This window comes from Oncorhynchus mykiss, chromosome 15, assembly GCF_013265735.2.
Source record: "Oncorhynchus mykiss isolate Arlee chromosome 15, USDA_OmykA_1.1, whole genome shotgun sequence".
NCBI lineage: Eukaryota > Metazoa > Chordata > Actinopteri > Salmoniformes > Salmonidae > Oncorhynchus > Oncorhynchus mykiss.
In genome coordinates, this window is record NC_048579.1 from 14,435,969 (window position 1) to 14,453,814 (window position 17,846).

The 17,846-nt window shown below is 43.2% G+C and overlaps 1 protein-coding gene across 4 annotated transcripts; it reads right to left on the reverse strand.

The window, feature by feature from the left end:
* Nucleotides 1–153: 153 nt before the first annotated feature.
* Nucleotides 154–17,634, reverse strand: LOC100653457 (transferrin receptor protein 1). Of its 4 annotated transcripts, none has more exons than XM_036943812.1 (18): nucleotides 17,483–17,634; nucleotides 15,112–15,168; nucleotides 9,174–9,399; nucleotides 8,781–8,958; nucleotides 7,325–7,462; nucleotides 7,138–7,225; nucleotides 6,792–6,917; nucleotides 6,634–6,729; nucleotides 6,371–6,510; nucleotides 6,125–6,294; nucleotides 5,783–5,902; nucleotides 4,795–4,880; nucleotides 3,530–3,593; nucleotides 3,316–3,463; nucleotides 3,126–3,216; nucleotides 2,677–2,904; nucleotides 2,451–2,600; nucleotides 154–2,306 (listed from the first exon to the last, which is right to left on the reverse strand). In XM_036943812.1, exons 2-18 carry the CDS (start codon nucleotides 15,154–15,156, stop codon nucleotides 2,094–2,096), a joined length of 2,307 nt encoding a protein of 768 aa, XP_036799707.1. In that variant the 5' UTR covers nucleotides 15,157–15,168; nucleotides 17,483–17,634; the 3' UTR covers nucleotides 154–2,093. The 4 variants fall into 4 exon arrangements, with proteins under 4 accessions (XP_036799707.1, XP_036799708.1, XP_036799710.1 ...); XM_036943813.1 differs by having other exon boundaries at nucleotides 9,174–9,439; XM_036943815.1 differs by lacking the exon at nucleotides 15,112–15,168 and having other exon boundaries at nucleotides 17,483–17,601.
* Between the last annotated feature and the right edge of the window lie 212 nt (nucleotides 17,635–17,846).

Here is a 17,846-nt window from a genome sequence, read left to right on the forward strand (position 1 = left end):
GACTATGCAAACAATTTGCGATTTTAAACATGAATGTTTCTTATAAAAATAATTGATGCTGTCAGTCTCTCCTCAACTCTTAGCCAAGAGAGACTGGCATGCATAGTATTTATATTAGCCCATCAATGAACAATAACCACACACACACACACACACAGTTTATGTATTGGTGCGTTAAACCAAAGGGTTTATTGAAGCACAGCAGAAAAACAGAACTCATCCTCAACGGTACAGAAACGGCTCAACACCCATACACGGTCCTCTACAGCATGGTAACACACCAAGTGAGTGGTAGAAAAGTCAGGGGAACATGTATGAGTTCAGACTAGCACTGACAAGTCTGTAACAGAAATGTCAGAACAGTTCCACTAGTTAGCTGATTGACGGAGTACGATCAATAATCAAAACAGAACAATCCCTATTTAGCGGACGGCTACAACAGGAGTTTCAGTGTCTGATAATATATGCATGGGAAAATATTTAGGAAGATAATCCTATTGACCTGAATGGGAACGTTTGTTGTAGGGAGTGCATTTGTAAGGGAAAACACAGTAACATGCCATAGGACGTATCCATTACAACTAATTCAGAGAGGAACAATAGAAGAGTGTTAGGTCACACAGATCAGATATACTAACCCAACACAAAGAGAGAGAAAAATGATTACTGAGAAACACTGTTTCCTGATAAATGACTTCACCCTTCAGTGAAATATGAGTCACTGCCCCCGATACACACAGATATATAACTCTGGGAAACACTGTACCCGATAAATTACTTCACCCTTCAGTGAAATATGGGAGTCACTGTCCCCGATAGATAACCACACACACTGGTAGGCAAAAACCAACACTTATCATTATGGAAGACACTGCTGCCGATAATAGTTAAAATCAGAAATATAAACTGCTCCAAAATAACTCTGGTTAACAGAAAGAACTCTTTCGCTGCCTGAATAATATTATTTTTATAAGCTCAGCTCAGAGTGGCGAGATTTAGCATGTTTGTTTTGGTGAGCCCGTGCTGCATCAGAAATTACACCATATTACCTATATAGTTAACTTCTTCTGACTAGAGCCATTTCAGGCTGTATATAAAATTGTAATTACAGACGTGGCCCAAACAGCTACCTCCCCGACATGTCTAAAACATGCTTAGAATTTGTAAATTCACCATGGACTCCGAATTTAAGTGCATGCATTTCATCAAATCAAAATGTGACGAAGTCATGACATCCGCTGCCGTCGGTTACCATGTTTCTGTGGTGATACCCAGATGCTGGGGTTTCTGTTTCCATAGTAATGTGTGGGAGCAGTCGTTGATGTATTTCTGTTAACAGAGTCATGTATACAGCGGAAGTCTGACCATCTGTAGCTGGACAGTCTTTCATCCGGGTCAAAACGATTGTGTCGGTCTCAATTCTCTTCCCCCATTAGATTCTGTTCTCACTTCAACTGCAAGGCAAACTGAAAGGCAATATTTAAACCACATGTCATGGGACCTTGGATGGTCACAGTCTGTATACGTGACTCTGTTGCTTCAGCAGATGCTGCCGTAGTAAGAGACAGTAGAACTGCCATAAGTATGGAAGACATTGCTCCCGATAAAGTTATCAGTTAATTTTATAAAGTTATCAAAAACCAAATGAACAAACACATAGCCGTCAAGTCTGGAAGGCACAGCTCCTGATAACTTTATCAAAAACAAAATGAATGACATTTAAACATGTATAGTGAGCACTGGCACTGAAAAATAAATCAACTCTTAACCTAAACTAACAACATGAAACTGCCATAAGTCTGAAGGCACTGCCTCCAAAAATGTTATAAAAATAAACAAGAACTTTATCATCATTAAAACAGAGAACATTTATAGTGGACTGATAGATATATAACGTATAAATAGGCTCCTCTGTGTCGAGGGGTTAGAGGTCGATCAATCTCAACATTCTTCAGGAAGTCCAGTAACTGAAACTGGAAGGAATGACAGTAGTTCCTGGTCTCTTATTACATCGTCACCCCCGACCAATCCGTCTTCATCTCATCCTGGATTTTACAGTGAACCAGGACGGACGGACGGACAGACGCACACTGTTACATCTGGTTGTCGCTGTCCCAGATGTCTCCAGAGAGAGCATTGGCACAGCCCTGTAGCGTCCAGGTGGCCAGGGCCAGCTGGGTCCGCAGCACCTCTCTGTCCTCACCCTCCAACAGGGCTGCCAGGGTGTGGGAACCACGGCCAAACAGTAGGTGGCGGAATGGAACCTCTTTGGGGGAGACATATGGAGAAAGGAGGTTGTGTTCCACCTAGGGGGAGAGAGAGGAGAATCCAAGTGTTAGTTTATGAATCAAGACAGAACCACTACTGATTGACTTGTGTTCACTATAAAACTGGAGCCTTATGGCATTGATCAGTTAGATTACAAGGGTGTGTGTGTGTGTGCGTCTCACTCTCATGATGCGGTCGTTGATGTTGTGGCAAGCCAGTGTGTCAGTGAGGTCGGTGTTGAGTAGGTCAGTGTTGAGGTCAGTAGCAGCTCTACTGTAGGATCCTAAGGCCATGATGAGCCAACGGGCTGACAGACTCTCAGCAGAACCATCCTGTAACAACACAATAACATTAGAACTATACCTAACAACAACAACAAACAAAAACAATCATGCCATATAAACAAACCCGGGTGACTTGTTTGAGGCGCTGGTTGATCTTGACCACAGATTGGCTGAGAACCGTCCTGTAGCGTTGCACATCTAGACTCAGCACGTGGTCGTGGACCAACCGTAACGCCAGCTGACCTGCGACCAATCCCGCCCCAGTGGCTAGGAAACTAAGACGATGGGCGGTGGCGTAACCAAGGTGATCCTTGTTGTCAAGCGAGGTGCCGTAGTACGGGTAGGCCTCAGACTGCAACACGCGCGCACACACGCACACACACACGGGAGACAAAGACAGACAATTCTATTAGACAGTTATCTAAATCAAACTATCTGTAAACAAAACATCGAAACCTGAGAGTGTGTGTGTGTTAGTGTTTGTTAAGGTGTGTGTGTGTTAGTGTTTGTTAAGGTGTGTGTGTGTGTTAGTGTTTGTTAAAGTGTGTGTTAGTTATTGTGTGTGTGTCTCACCCCCTGAGAGGCGAAGCGGAAGGAGAGAGAGGGGATTCCAGAGGAGGCCAAGAAGGGATATGCAGAGTCTTCCATCTTCATGGGCTCAAACCTAATCTCACACACATACGCACACGCACACACACACACACCTTTATGCCTATTGTACACACATCACATATCTTTGGAGTGATATGTGAGGTGTACTCACACTGCCTTCTCAAAGTTGACTCCAGACACCTTATCATACAGAGACTTCCCAGACTCTCCAAAACCAATGGGATTCTTCACCTCCTTCATGGTGCTTTCCAGAAGGCTGTAGAGTAGGGGACTGGCAGACACTTTGAATTCACCATGGCCTGAAGATCACTATTAGATTAGAAGGATAGTTTATATGAAGTATTTTTGTGGTTGTGTGTACTCACCAGTGACCACTCCGTCCAGACTGATGTAGGTGAAAGCTCTTCTGTCCAGAGAGGAGAAGAAACCCTGGAGAGGAACACACACGACATTACATATCCCACCCTGCTAGTGTAGAGGCTGGTCCAATCAGCACCTTCTAGCAACATATTATTATCGCCTAATACCATTAGCTAGAACACTGACATATCCTGAATACTTTCCACCCAGTGTGTGTGTTGAACTGTAAGGGGTGTGTGTGTGTGTTGAACTGTAAGGGGTGTGTGTGTGTGTGTGTGTGTGTGTTGAACTGTAAGGGGTGTGTGTGTTGAACTGTAAGGGGTGTGTGTGTGTTGAACTGTAAGGGGTGTGTGTGTGTGTTGAACTGTAAGGGGTGTGTGTGTGTGTTGAACTGTAAGGGGTGTGTGTGTGTGTGTGTTGAACTGTAAGGGGTGTGTGTGTGTGTGTGTGTGTTGAACTGTAAGGGGTGTGTGTGTGTGTGTGTTGAACTGTAAGGGGTGTGTGTGTGTGTGTGTGTGTGTGTGTGTGTGTGTGTGTGTGTGTGTGTTGAACTGTAAGGGGTGTGTGTGTGTGTTGAACTGTAAGGGGTGTGTGTGTTGAACTGTAAGGGGTGTGTGTGTGTTGAACTGTAAGGGGTGTGTGTGTGTTGAACTGTAAGGGGTGTGTGTGTGTGTTGAACTGTAAGGGGTGTGTGTGTGTGTGTGTGTGTGTTGAACTGTAAGGGGTGTGTGTGTGTGTTGAACTGTAAGGGGTGTGTGTGTGTGTTGAACTGTAAGGGGTGTGTGTGTGTTGAACTGTAAGGGGTGTGTGTGTGTGTGTGTTGAACTATAAGGTGTGTGTGTGTGTGTGTGTGTTGAACTATAAGGGGTGTGTGTGTGTGTTGAACTGTAAGGGGTGTGTGTGTGTGTTGAACTGTAAGGGGTGTGTGTGTGTGTGTGTTGAACTGTAAGGGGTGTGTGTGTGTGTGTGTTGAACTGTAAGGGGTGTGTGTGTGTGTTGAACTGTAAGGGGTGTGTGTGTGTGTTGAACTGTAAGGGGTGTGTGTGTGTGTTGAACTGTAAGGGGTGTGTGTGTGTGTTGAACTGTAAGGGGTGTGTGTGTGTGTTGAACTGTAAGGGGTGTGTGTGTGTGTGTTGAACTGTAAGGGGTGTGTGTGTGTGTTGAACTGTAAGGGGTGTGTGTGTGTGTTGAACTGTAAGGGGTGTGTGTGTGTGTTGAACTGTAAGGGGTGTGTGTGTGTGTTGAACTGTAAGGGGTGTGTGTAGTTCACCTCCAGCCACTCTGTAGATCCAACACCGCCGTATTCTCCTGCACTCCAACTGGCAAACACCAGACTCCTCCTGGGACGGAAACCATCTACACACACACACAGATGTCAGAATGTGTGTGTTGTGTGTGTGTGTGTTTATGCATTGATCTGTGTGTTTATGCATTAATGTGTGTGTGTGTGTGTGTTTATGCATTGATCTGTGTGTTTATGCATTGATGTGTGTGTGTGTGTGTGTGTTTATGCATTGATGTGTGTGTGTTTATGCATTGATGTGTGTGTGTGTGTGTGTGTGTGTGTGTTTATGCATTGATGTGTGTGTGTGTGTGTGTGTTTATGCATTGATGTGTGTGTGTGTGTGTGTGTTTATGCATTGATGTGTGTGTGTGTGTTTATGCATTGATGTGTGTGTGTGTGTGTGTATGCATTGATGTGTGTGTGTGTGTGTGAGTGTTTATGCATTGATGTGTGTGTGTGTGTGTGAGTGTTTATGCATTGATGTGTGTGTGTGTGTGTGTGTTTATGCATTGATGTGTGTGTGTGTGTTTATGCATTGATGTGTGTGTGTGTGTGTTTATGCATTGATGTGTGTGTGTGTGTGTTTATGCATTGATGTGTGTGTGTGTGTGTGTTTATGCATTGATGTGTGTGTGTGTGTGTGTGTGTGTTTATGCATTGATGTGTGTGTGTGTGTGTGTTTATGTGTGTGTGTTAATGTATTGATGTGTGTGTGTTAATGTATTGATGTATGTGTGTGTTAATGTATTGATGTGTGTGTGTGTTAATGTATTGATGTGTCTGTGTGTTAATGTATTGATGTGTGCGTGTGTTTATGCATTGATGTGTGTGTGTGTTTATGCATTGATGTGTGTGTGTTTATGCAATGATGTGTGTGTGTGTGTTAATGTATTGATGTGTGTGTGTGTTAATGTATTGATGTGTGTGTGTGTTAATGTATTGATGTGTGTGTGTGTTAATATATTGATGTTACCTTTGTGCACCATCTCAGACACAGCTCTAGCCAGCTCCAGTAGCAGTGTGGTCCCGACAGTGGCTTTAGCGTAGCCTGGACCCCACGCATCCCTCTGAGCCCCCAGTAACACGTACCGATCTACACACAAACAGTAAAATTAACACAAAACCCACTCACAAACACTGTGCACAGAGATTATACATTACTGTTCAAATGTACAGAGTTCAAAGATAATGTTTTGGAGTGTTCTGTGTGGCTTGGTTGGAAAAAGTTTGGTGTTAGCAATGCCAGGGTTCTAGGCTTGAATACTGCTGGAGTCACACACTACAATGGATGCACTCACACAGACAAGACACATACCTGGCTCAGCGAAGCCCTTGATGACTCCAAAGACGTTGTGGATCTCTGTGTCCTGCAGCACGTTGTTCACCTCCACAGTAACATCTTCACTACTAGCCCCACCCAGGGTGTACTTCACATTGTCCAGTGAGCCTTTAAAACTGAGAGGGGACTCAAGCCCACCTATACGCCTGGGGATAGATCGACAGTCACGTGTGTGTGTGTGTGTGTGTGTGTGTGTGTGTGTGTGTGTGTGTGTGGTCTTACGTTAGTATCTTGGCAGCACTAGCAGCAGTAATACTTTGGGCCAGTACAGTAGGCAGACCAGAAGACTGGGTGGGAGGGAACTGGGTGTGGTTGAAGGAGGGGAAGCCTGGCGTGAAGGGGTCCCCTGAACCTAGATGGACCTACAGGAGAACATCACAGAACGCCAGACAGAACGCCAGACAGAACGTTAAATGGTTGTAGTTGAAGAAGCATCTCTGAATCAGGCTCTGTAAGATTCACCTTGTAGTGGTGTGAGTACTCACATGTCCGTACAGTTCAGTAGTTGGTTGGAACTTGTAGTCTTTAGGGTCGAGGTAAATCAACACAGCAGATACTCCCAATGCTGCTACATTAGCCACCTGAAACACAGACACGCAGAAGTACACTGAAAACCACCTTCTCACACACAGACACACCTTACCTGCTGTGCCAGGCTGATCTGTCCTGTAGCTCTCAGTAGAATCACAGTGCCATTCAGCTCAACCTTCAGAGTCTGTAGCAGCATCAAGTCCTCTTGACTCCCATAGTTACCATACACCGCCTTGCCCTGCAGACACACAAAACAGATCCCCCTTGTGAGATTCAGGCAACAACTGTGATTGTAAACATCCAATGTGGCAGAAAATATGTTACAAACATGTCACTTTCCAAGCCTTTAACCTTAACAGATTATTTTGGCTCAGATTTCACACTATGAAATATTGGCCCAAAATATCAAAAGAGATGATCAGTCAATATAATTAAATGTGGACATCTGATTGGCTGACCTGAGCTTTTCCTGTGGCACTATAGGCCAGATAGCCCTTAGGCTGGCCCACCTCCTCTTGGCCAATCAAAACACGGTTTGGCTTCTGACTGTGGGTAAAGGGATTGGGGAGGAGAATGTTACAAGCAAAGTGGAATTATGAGACAGAGGGTGTGTGTGTATGAGACAGTGTGTGTGTGTGTGTGTACCTGTTGGCTGTCTGTAGTTGGACATAGTGTATGTCAGTCCAGGGCTCCATCTCCAGACTCTTAAAGCTGTCAAACACATGATATTCCAGAATGCCATCTGCACTGCTCCCTGCCACGTGATCTGGCTGTTCAACATCACTGCAGAGAGAGAGGGTGGACTGTATTTCACACTACTTTTGGATTACAATTGGATTTTAAAGCTTGCATGAATGTCATGCTTAATATAATGTGTGTCATCATCACAAATCGACTGAATTATACTTAAAAAACACATAGGCTGTAACAAAAGTTAGCCAATGTCAATGAGCATTAGCATTCTAGCTAACAAATGCTTCATCCATAATAGTTATTTTGCAAAGCTCACAACCAAATATCTGAGCAAAAGTTCAAGCAATAATCAAAACATAATTGTAAGCGCATTAGAACCCACAAAATATATTTAGTTTAGAAGTAATAAAAAGTTAATGAACAGCATTCTCACATAGGTGTTCCTTTTGTCCAGGTGGGAAAGGGCAGTGTGGAGTGTGATTGAGATTGCATCATCTGTGGATATGTTTGGGCAGTATGCAAATTGGGAGTGGGTCTAGGGATTCTGGGATAATGGTGTTGATGTGAGCCATTACCAGCCTTTCAAAGCACTTCATGGCTACGGACGTGAGTGCTACGGGTCTGTAGTCGTTTAGGGAGGTTGCCTTTGTGTTCTTGGGCACAGGGACTATGGTGGTCTGCTTTATTATGTTGATATTACAGACTCAATCAGGGACATGTTAAAAATGTCAGTAAAGACATCTGCCAGTTGGTTAGCACATGCCCAGAGCACACGTCCTGGTAATCCGTCCTGCCCTGCAGCCTTGTGTATGTTGACCTGTTTAAAGGTCTTACGTCGGCTACGGAGAGCGTGATCACACAGTCGTTCGGAACAGCTGGTGCTCTCATGATGCCCCAGTGTTGCTTGCCTCGAAGCGAGCATAGAAGTGATTTAGCTCGTCTGGTAGGCTCGTGTCAATGGACAGCTTGCGACTGTGCTTCCCTTTGTAGTCTGTAATAGTTTGCAAGCCCTACCACATAAGACAAGCGTCGGAGCCAGTGTAGTATGATTCAATCTTATCCCTGTATTGACACTTTGCCTGTTTGATGGTTCGTCGCAGAGCATAGCAGGATTTCTTAGAAGCTTTCGGGTTAGAGTCCCACACCTTGAAAGCGTCAGCTCTGCCCTTTAGCTCAGTGCGAATGTTGCCTGTAATCCATGGCATCTGGTTGGGGTATGTACATACAGTCACTGTGGGGACGACGTCCTCGATGCACTTATTGATAAAGCCAGTGACTGCGGCATTCATTTGGGAGTTTTGGATAGGATTACCGTGACCAACGGTCACAGTGAATTTGAATGCGGTCATCACTGCTGAATGCCAGTGTGGCGGTAATACGGTCAAAAACCCTGTGTGTGTGTGTGTACCTTAGTCTGCTGTTGAAGGCGTCAGGAGTCAGTCTTTGTGCCAGCAAGCTGGTGATGTCATTCCAGGATAGAGAGGATTCTACTACAGCCTCCTCAGCTACGCCCACTTCCTGTTCAGAATCACAAGTGATTGGCTCCTTGCGGGGAGAGTGGTGGCTCACATAGCCAATCAGATAACCTAAAACAAAGAAAGTGAAGAGAGTAAGACAAGAGAGAGTGGATGAATTCGTTTCGCATTGCCTGGTGCCCCAGGTGGCTGGAGATTTCACTTTAGGACCAATGGAAGGGTCTAAAATGTGTAAACTGCACCAGGCGATGCAAGATGAACTTGCCCAGGGAGAGAGGGTGAGTGTGACAAAGAAATTAAAAAAGAGCATGAGGAAGAGTATGTACCGATGATGAAGATGAAGAGGGTTCCAAGAGCCAGATAACACACTTTGCGGTTGTTTTGCTGTGGGCGGGGCCTGTATGAGGGCGAGCCTCTTGGTTGGCCCATCTGCTCAGAGGGGGCGTGGTCATCTACATCATCAGACAGTCTCACCTCCACCTCCACCTGGCTCCCTTCGTCTCCCTCTTCGTCCGACTGCAGAGTGAAGTGGCTGTACCGCTCACTGTTAAACTACACACACACACACACACACCACACACACACACACACACTGAACAAAAATATAAACGAAACTTGTAAGAATTTCATAAGGAAATTGTTGACTGATTTCCTTATGAAGGAAATCAGTCAATTGAAATGAATTCATTAGGCCCTAATCTATGGATTTCACATGACTGGGAATACAGGTATGCATCTGTTGGTAACAGATACCTTAAAAAAATAAAAAAAAGAGGGGCATGGATCAGAAAACCAGTCAGTATCTGGTGTGACCACCTTTTGCCTCATGCAGCACGACATCTCCTTCACATAGAGTTGATCAGGCTTCCAGTTCTTCCAGTTCTCTGCTGCTAATGACTGGAACGAATTGCAAAAAAATCACTGAAGCTGGAGACTTATATCTCCCTCTCTAACTTTAAGCATCAGCTGTCAGAGCAGCTTACCGATCACTGTACACAGCCAATCTGTAAATAGCACACCCTACTACCTCATCCCCATATTGTTATTTATTTTTTTGCACCCAAGTATCTCAACTTGCACATCATCATCTACACATCTATCACTCCAGTGTTAATGCTAAATTGTAATTATTACCTATTACTATTTATTGCCTTTACCTCCCTACTCTTCTACATTTGCACACACTGTACATTGATTTTTCAATTGTGTTATTGACTGTGTGTTTGTAGATGTAACTCTGTTGTTGTTTTTGTCGCACTGCTCTGCTTTATCTTGGCCAGGTCGCCGTTGTAAATGAGAACTTGTTCTCAACTGGTCTACCTGGTTAAATGAAGGTGAAATAAAATTTAAATAAAAAGGCTGTTGATTGTGGCCTCTGGAATGTTGTCCCACTCCTCTTCAATGGCTGTGTGAAGTTGCTGGATATTGGCGGGAACTGGAAAACGCTGTCGTACGCGTCGATCCAGAGCATCCCAAACCTGGCTCATTGGGTGACATGTTTGGTGAGTATGCAGGCTATGGAAAAACTGGGACATTTTCAATTTCCAAGAATTGTATACTTATCCTTGCGACATGGGGCCGTGCATTATGCTGAAACATGAGTTGATGGCAGCGGATGAACGGCAAGACAATGGGCTCAGGATCTTGTCATGGTATCTCTGTGCATTGAAATTGCCATAGAGCAAATTCAATTGTGTTGGTTGTCTGCCCATACCCCCACCATGGAGCACTCGGTTAATTAACAAAGTTGACATCAGCAAACTGCTCGCCCACACAACGCCATGCACATGGTCTGTGGTTGTGAGGCCGGTTGGACGTACTGCCAAATTCTAAAAAAAACAATGTTGCAGGCGGCTTATGGTAGAGAAATTAACATCCATTCAGCTCGTGGACATTCCTGCAGTCAGCATGCCAATTGCACGCTCCCTCAAAACTTTAAACATCTGTGGCATTGTGTTGTGTGACAAAACTGCACATTTTAGAGTGGCCCTCTATTGTCCCCAGCACAAGGTGCACCTGTGTAATGATCATGCTGTTTAATCAGCTTCTTGATATGCCACACCTGTCAAGTGGAAGGATTATCTTGGCAAAAGAGAAATGCTCACTAATAGGGATGTAAAAAATTTGTGCCCAACATTTGAGAGAAATAAGCTTTTTGTGTGTATGGAACATTTCTGGGATATTTTATTGGAGGGGCTAGAGGCAGCAGATAATAGAGGCAGCTTAGATAATCGACATACTTACTAATATTCCACCGCCTACTCCTCCTACAGCATTTATGTTAGAAACGCCGTTCCAACTTCAGAACGTGCAGAATGGTCTGGATCGAGTTGCTTGTAAACAACGTTTTGATATCTGTTATACTTTTTATGTTATTAAAATTGTTTTTGTTTTTTGCCCCAAAACCGCCAGCATGGGATTTCTCAAGATTTAAATCCTCGCCATTGTGACATCATCACTTCCAACTGTCATTTTCTCATGCAACTTTTGACCCAAATCAGCTAATAATTCCACTTTGCAACCACTTAGACAGAAAATTAGCAGCTTACCAGCTTCGTCTACTGGCGAAATCTGGCATTTGGACAAAAAATTATATTTGCATCAAAAGTTACAGCAGTTTAAGTAATCTCATCAACATCATTTTCTGTAACATTTTGGCAAACAACGTCCGTTTTCACCACTATCGCCGCAAGTTAGACAAAAAGTCTGTATGGGATATTCGCATACTTCTCTGCTATTCATAGCTGTGCGGGGAATCAACATTTGTCCTACAGAACTTATGGTACAGCTGTTTTTGTAACTGCATTTCCACGTGTTTTTGAAACTTTCCCAAACAGCTGCTGTTTTTACCACTAACACTATTACATACCACAACTGTACAACTTCAGACCATATCTAGGTGACCACAACCACACAATTACATGGAACCCTGATCTGTTCACCAGACGTGCTACCTGTCCTAGACCTGCTGTTTTCAACTCTCTAGAGACAGTAGGAGCGCCAGAGATACTCTGAATGATCGGCTATGAAAAGCCAACTGACATTTACTCCAGAAGTGCTGACCTGTTGCATCCTCTACAACCACTGTGATTATTATTATTTGACCCTGCTGGTCATCCATGAACATTTGAACATCTTGGCCATGTTCTGTTATAGTCTCCACATGGAACAGCCAGAAGAGGACTGGCCACCCCTCATAGTCTGGTTCCTCTCAAGGTTTCTTCCTAGGTTCTGGCCTTTCTAGGGAGTTTTTCCTAGCCACCGTGCTTCTACACCTGCATTGCTTGCTGCTTGGGGTTTTAGGCTGGGTTTCTGTACAGCACTTTGAGATATCAGCTGATGTAAGAAGGGCTTTATAATACATTTGATTTTAATTGAATGACATACCTCATATACATAACTTCTGACCGCAATCAAATTCTGACCACATCTAGTGTCCACAACCACAAAACTCCTGACCTCAAACACACTATTACAAACAACACAACTTCTGATCACACATTTAACTACTAACCATATCCAAACAACTTTTGACCACAACTACTGACCACTGCTACTGAACCACATAACTACTAACCCACATAACTACTGACCACTGCTACTGAACCACATAACTACTAGGGGTTGACTGATTAGATACCGATTATTGGAGGACCAAAAAAAGCCAGTCCTGATTAACCGGATGATTTTGTTTTGTTTGTATTAATGATGACAATTACAACAATACTGTATGAACACTTATTTTAACTTAATATAATACATCAATAAAATCTATTTAGCTTCAAATAAATAATGAAACATGTTCAATTTGGTTTAAATAATGCAAAAACAAAGTGTAAGAGAAGAAAGTAAAAGTGCAATATGTGCCATGTAAGAAAGCTAACGTTTAAGTTCCTTGCTCAGAACATGAGAACATATGAAAGCTGGTGGTTCCTTTTAACATGAGTCTTCAATAGTCCCAGGTAAGAAGTTTTAGGTTGTAGTTATTATAGGAATTATAGGACTATTTCCCTCTATACCATTTGTATTTCATATACCTTTGACTATTTAGATGTTCTTATAGGCACTTTAGTATTACCAGTGTAACAGTATAGTTTCCGTCCCTCTCCTCGCCCCTACCTGGGCTCGAACCAGGAACATATCAACAACAGCCACCCTCGAAGCATCGTTACCCATCGCTCCACAAAAGCTGCGGCCCTTGCAGAGCAAGGAGAACAACTACTTCAAGGTCTCAGAGCGAGTGATGTCACCGATTGAAACGCTGACTCTGCGTGCAATGAACACAAGAGAAGTGAAGTGACACAATTTCCCTAGTTTAATATTGCCTGCTAACCTGGATTTCTTTGAACTAAAATATATACTTCTGTGTATTGATTTTAAGAATGGCATTGATGTTTATGGTTAGGTACATTCGTGCAACAAATTTTTTCGCAAATGTGCTTTTGTTAAATCATCCCCCGTTTGACAAAGTTGGCTGTCTTTGTTAGGAAGAAATAGTCTTCACACAGTTCGCAAACTGCTGCATATACCCCGACTCTGTTGCACAGAACGCAAGAGAAGTGACACAATTTCCCTAGTTAAAAGAAATTCATGTTAGCAGGCAATATTAACTAAATATGCAGGTTTAAAAATATATACTTGTGTATTGATTTTAAGGAAGGCGTTGATGTTTAGGTACAAGGTGCAACGACAGTGCTTTTTTAACGAATGCGCTTGTTAAATCACCCGTTTGGCGAAATAGGCTGTGATTCAATGACAAATTAACAGGCAATGCAGGACAAGCTAAATAAACTAGTAATATCATCAACCGTGTAGTTAACTAGTGATTATGTTAAGCTTGATTGTTTTTTACAAGATATGTTTAATGCTAGCTAGCTCCTTGCTGCACTCGCATAACAGGTAGTCAGCCTGCCACGCAGTCTCCTCGTGGAGTGCAATGTAATCGGCCATGATCGGTGATTTATTTAACTAGGCAAGTCAGTTAAGTACAAATTCTTATTTTCAATGACAGCCTAGGAACAGTGAGTTAACTGCATGTTCAGGGGCAGAACAACAGATTTGTACCTTGTCAGCTCGGGGATTTGAACTTGCAACCTTCTGGTTACTAGTCCAACGCTCTAACCACTAGGCTACCCTGCCGATTCCCGATTGTTTTGAAAACTTGAAATAGGCTCCAATTAATCGGCCATTCCGATTAATCGGTCGACCTCTAATAACTACTGATCACTACTACCGACCACAACTACTGACCACTACTGCTGACCACAACTACTGAACCAAATAACTACTGACCACTACTACTGAACCACATAACTACTGACCACTACTACTGAACCACATAACTACTGAACCACATAACTACTGACCACTGCTACTGAATCACATAACTACTGACCACATAACTACTGAACCACATAACTACTGACCGCTACTACTGAACCACATAACTACTGACCGCTACTACTGAACCACATAACTACTGAACCACATAACTACTGAACCACATAACTACTGACCACATAACTACTGACCACAACTACTGAACCACATAACTACTGACCACATAACTACTGACCACAACTACTGAACCACATAACTACTGACCACATAACTACTGACCGCTACTACTGAACCACATAACTACTGAACCACATAACTACTGACCACATAACTACTGACCACAACTACTGAACCACATAACTACTGACCACATAACTACTGACCACAACTACTGTACCACATAACTACTGACCGCTACTACTGAACCACATAACTACTGAACCACATAACTACTGACCACAACTACTGAACCACATAACTACTGACCACATAACTACTGACCACAACTACTGAACCACATAACTACTGACCACATAACTACTGACCGCTACTACTGAACCACATAACTACTGAACCACATAACTACTGACCACATAACTACTGACCACAACTACTGAACCACATAACTACTGACCACATAACTACTGACCACAACTACTGAACCACATAACTACTGACTTTCGATGGGAATTAAACATGTTTTTTTTTACACGTCTTTCCCTAGCACAAACGTTTAAGAGTTTTAGCTAGCCCGACCAACTTTACTTGTAAAGTTACCATCTAGTTTCAGCTCATGAAACATGGGACCAACACTTTGCATTTATTTTTTTGTTTAGTATATAGCTGAATGTGTTCGTATAGCAGGGTGTGCATTTGTGTTCTACAGACTCATAGTACATGTAGGAAAAAAGAAAGACCCCTCACCATTTTTGAAAGTGCCAACCTTGCTTGATTGATAGTTGCTGCCATGATATGATGAAGCTAGAGAGAGAAAGAGAGAGGAATAGAGAAAGAGGGAGGGAGGGAGAGGAGAAAAAGAAAGAGGGAGAGAGAAAGAAAGAGGGTAAGAAAGGGCATAGAGAGCGAGAACAGGTTAGTCTAAAGTCATTTTTGAGGTTATACACATTCTGTTTCTCCCTGAAATGTACACATCTTCACTCCCCCTCATGGACTTCCTTGGATTGGCTTCCATCATCTTTCTTATACCAATTCAATGTTTTTAACACAAAACAGAGCAGCCATTCACTGTACTAGAGATACACCATCAGGCCCAGGAATATTTACTCTGTAAATACACAGGGTTTAAGTGACACACACCCCTGTGTGGGGTTCAAGCCCAGGTTACTTCAGGCAGGAAGTTACAATCAAAGCCACAAACCGACACAGAAATACTTCTGCTACCAACCGACACCACAAATCACTCAACACAAGAGATTATCACACACACAAAGACACACATACATTCCCTCCCTCCTATGATATCCCATCTACTCTTGCTAAGACTGAACACTAGTCTGGACCTTGGCGTTCTCTCACACTGAAGCCAAAACACACACACTCTGCTATTACAACACACAGTGAGAAACTCAGAAGATGAATCCCAAATCACCCCCTTCCCCTCACACACCCCCACCACATGCACGAGTGTCCCAAAGCTGAGACAGTGAAAATGATCTACAGTGTAGGGGCTTAGCCCCTTTGTCTGATTTCGAGGCTTAACACTTAACAGATGAAATACTTCCCAAATTAAATGTTTAACTGAACCAGAGGTGTATATATATTGCATAATAACGGGGGAAATTTGTTCATTTGAATGTCATGCTTGTTAATGACTGGGAGTTTATATAAGGAGTGTGCTACTCTATTTTTATAGTTTACTCATCAGCACCTCCACATAAAATAACTTCAGGGTGTGCGCCATCTCATGTTTTTTACTCTATTATTGAAAAATGGAACATGAATTGCATCATTCAAGTCACAAGTATGTCCCAGAGTTGGTTTTATTGTTCCCCTGGCCACTCTCTGGAAGTCACCCTAGGAGTTTAGTCAGCAACACGTGACCATGGAAGGCCCTCCGAGTGAGTTGGTAAAGACGAGGGGGTGGTCTGGGATTCACAGAGTGTCACAGCATCAAAGTAGAGTAAAAAAAGATCTGGGGCAAGGTTACGAAACTCATAACCTGAACATCTTGTATCTCTAAATCAACTCTGAGCCGTAGCCAAACTCAGTGAAGAGAGAAAACCAACCCTCAGAACAAGTTCTACACCCCCCCCCCCCCCCCCCCCCCCCCGGGACAACAGTGTCTGACAGGTGGGAGACCGTACGGCTAGCTAGCTACCGTTGTTGCCCCCGCCCCTTCTTCTGTGGGGTTTATCAGCAACTGGCATCCAATCTTTTCGTGCATTATAAACTGGGGGGTTGGAGCCGTGAAAGCCGTGGTATATCAGACCATATACCACAGGTATGACAAAACATGTATTTTTACAGCTCTAATTACATTTGGTAACCAGTTTATTGTAGCAATAAGGCACCTCGGGGGGTTGTAATATAAAGGCCAATATACCACGTCTAGGGGCTGTGTCCAGGCACTCAGTGTTGCGTCTTGCCAAGAACAGCCCTTAGCAGTGCTATTATTGGCCATATACCACACCTCCTTGGGCCTTAATTAACGCTGCCTACTGTAATGGAGCGCCCGCCTCCTGCCTGTACCAAATTAAAAATTGACCAATATAAGGCTAAAGAGAGGTTCCTGCAGATGCAGGCCACAATTGCGCCCTTCTCATATTATGCTGCTGGTCGCCAATGACTTAACAGACGAGGAAGCCATAACTAGTTCAAAGATGTGCCAGATGCCCGTAGGAAGACTTCTACACCAATTTACAGTTTATTTACAGTTTAACATTGCAATACTGTTTTAGGAACTAGCTAACTAACGTTACAAGAAGCAGTTTGACGTCAAGCTATGAAGTCGTCTCGACTGTCAGGCCCTGTTCACATGCTTTTATGGCCAGCCGGCTAATAATAATGACCATAATGGGTAGCTAGCAATATTTTTATTTTCGAATATCATTGACAACTCGAAAGGGACTTATAGCCATTAAATGATAGATGTAACTTAGTTATCTACCGTTAGCTAGTAGCCGATTAATCTCAACTTGATTTTTTTTATTCAATTAAATCGTTGAGTTTTAATTCGGCTACTGTAGCTAGCTAACGTTACAGACAGTTGTCGCTAGCGCAGCAATCTTTGCTACAGTTTATCAGTAAAACATTGCAATAAAGCCTCTAGTGTTACCTTTGGTTAGCTAGCTTTCTACTATAGCCAGTCAGTCACCTTTCTCCGCTGACTCAGTTCTCCGTTACACTCACGCGCTGCTCCTGCTCTGCGTGCTTGGGGGTACTTCCGGGATCACGTACATTACCACTCCCAATTCCTCTTTCCCAAAACACACACACACACACACACACACACACACACCTGACAATGTGCTTTAGTATCTTTAGCTATTACAGTGACAATAGTGACTGCTGTGGAGGACACAAGAAAACAAAAATAAGCATACTATTGATAGGTCTATTCAAAATGTGCGTGCATGCGGGTGTGTTTGGTATCCCTTCCTTGCTTTTGATTTATTTAACCTTTATTTAGCTAGGCAAGT

Bases quoted from the DNA above. Each gene is read 5' to 3' on its own strand.
- LOC100653457 (XM_036943812.1), bottom strand. From the start codon at position 15,156: ATGGCAGCAACTATCAATCAAGCAAGGTTGGCACTTTCAAAAATG. The intron at 6,295-6,370 runs GTAAGACCACAC...ATCTATCCCCAG, and splicing joins AGTGCTGCCAAGATACTAAC to GCGTATAGGTGGGCTTGAGT. The intron at 2,307-2,450 runs GTGAGACGCACA...CTCTCCCCCTAG, and splicing joins TCAACGACCGCATCATGAGA to GTGGAACACAACCTCCTTTC.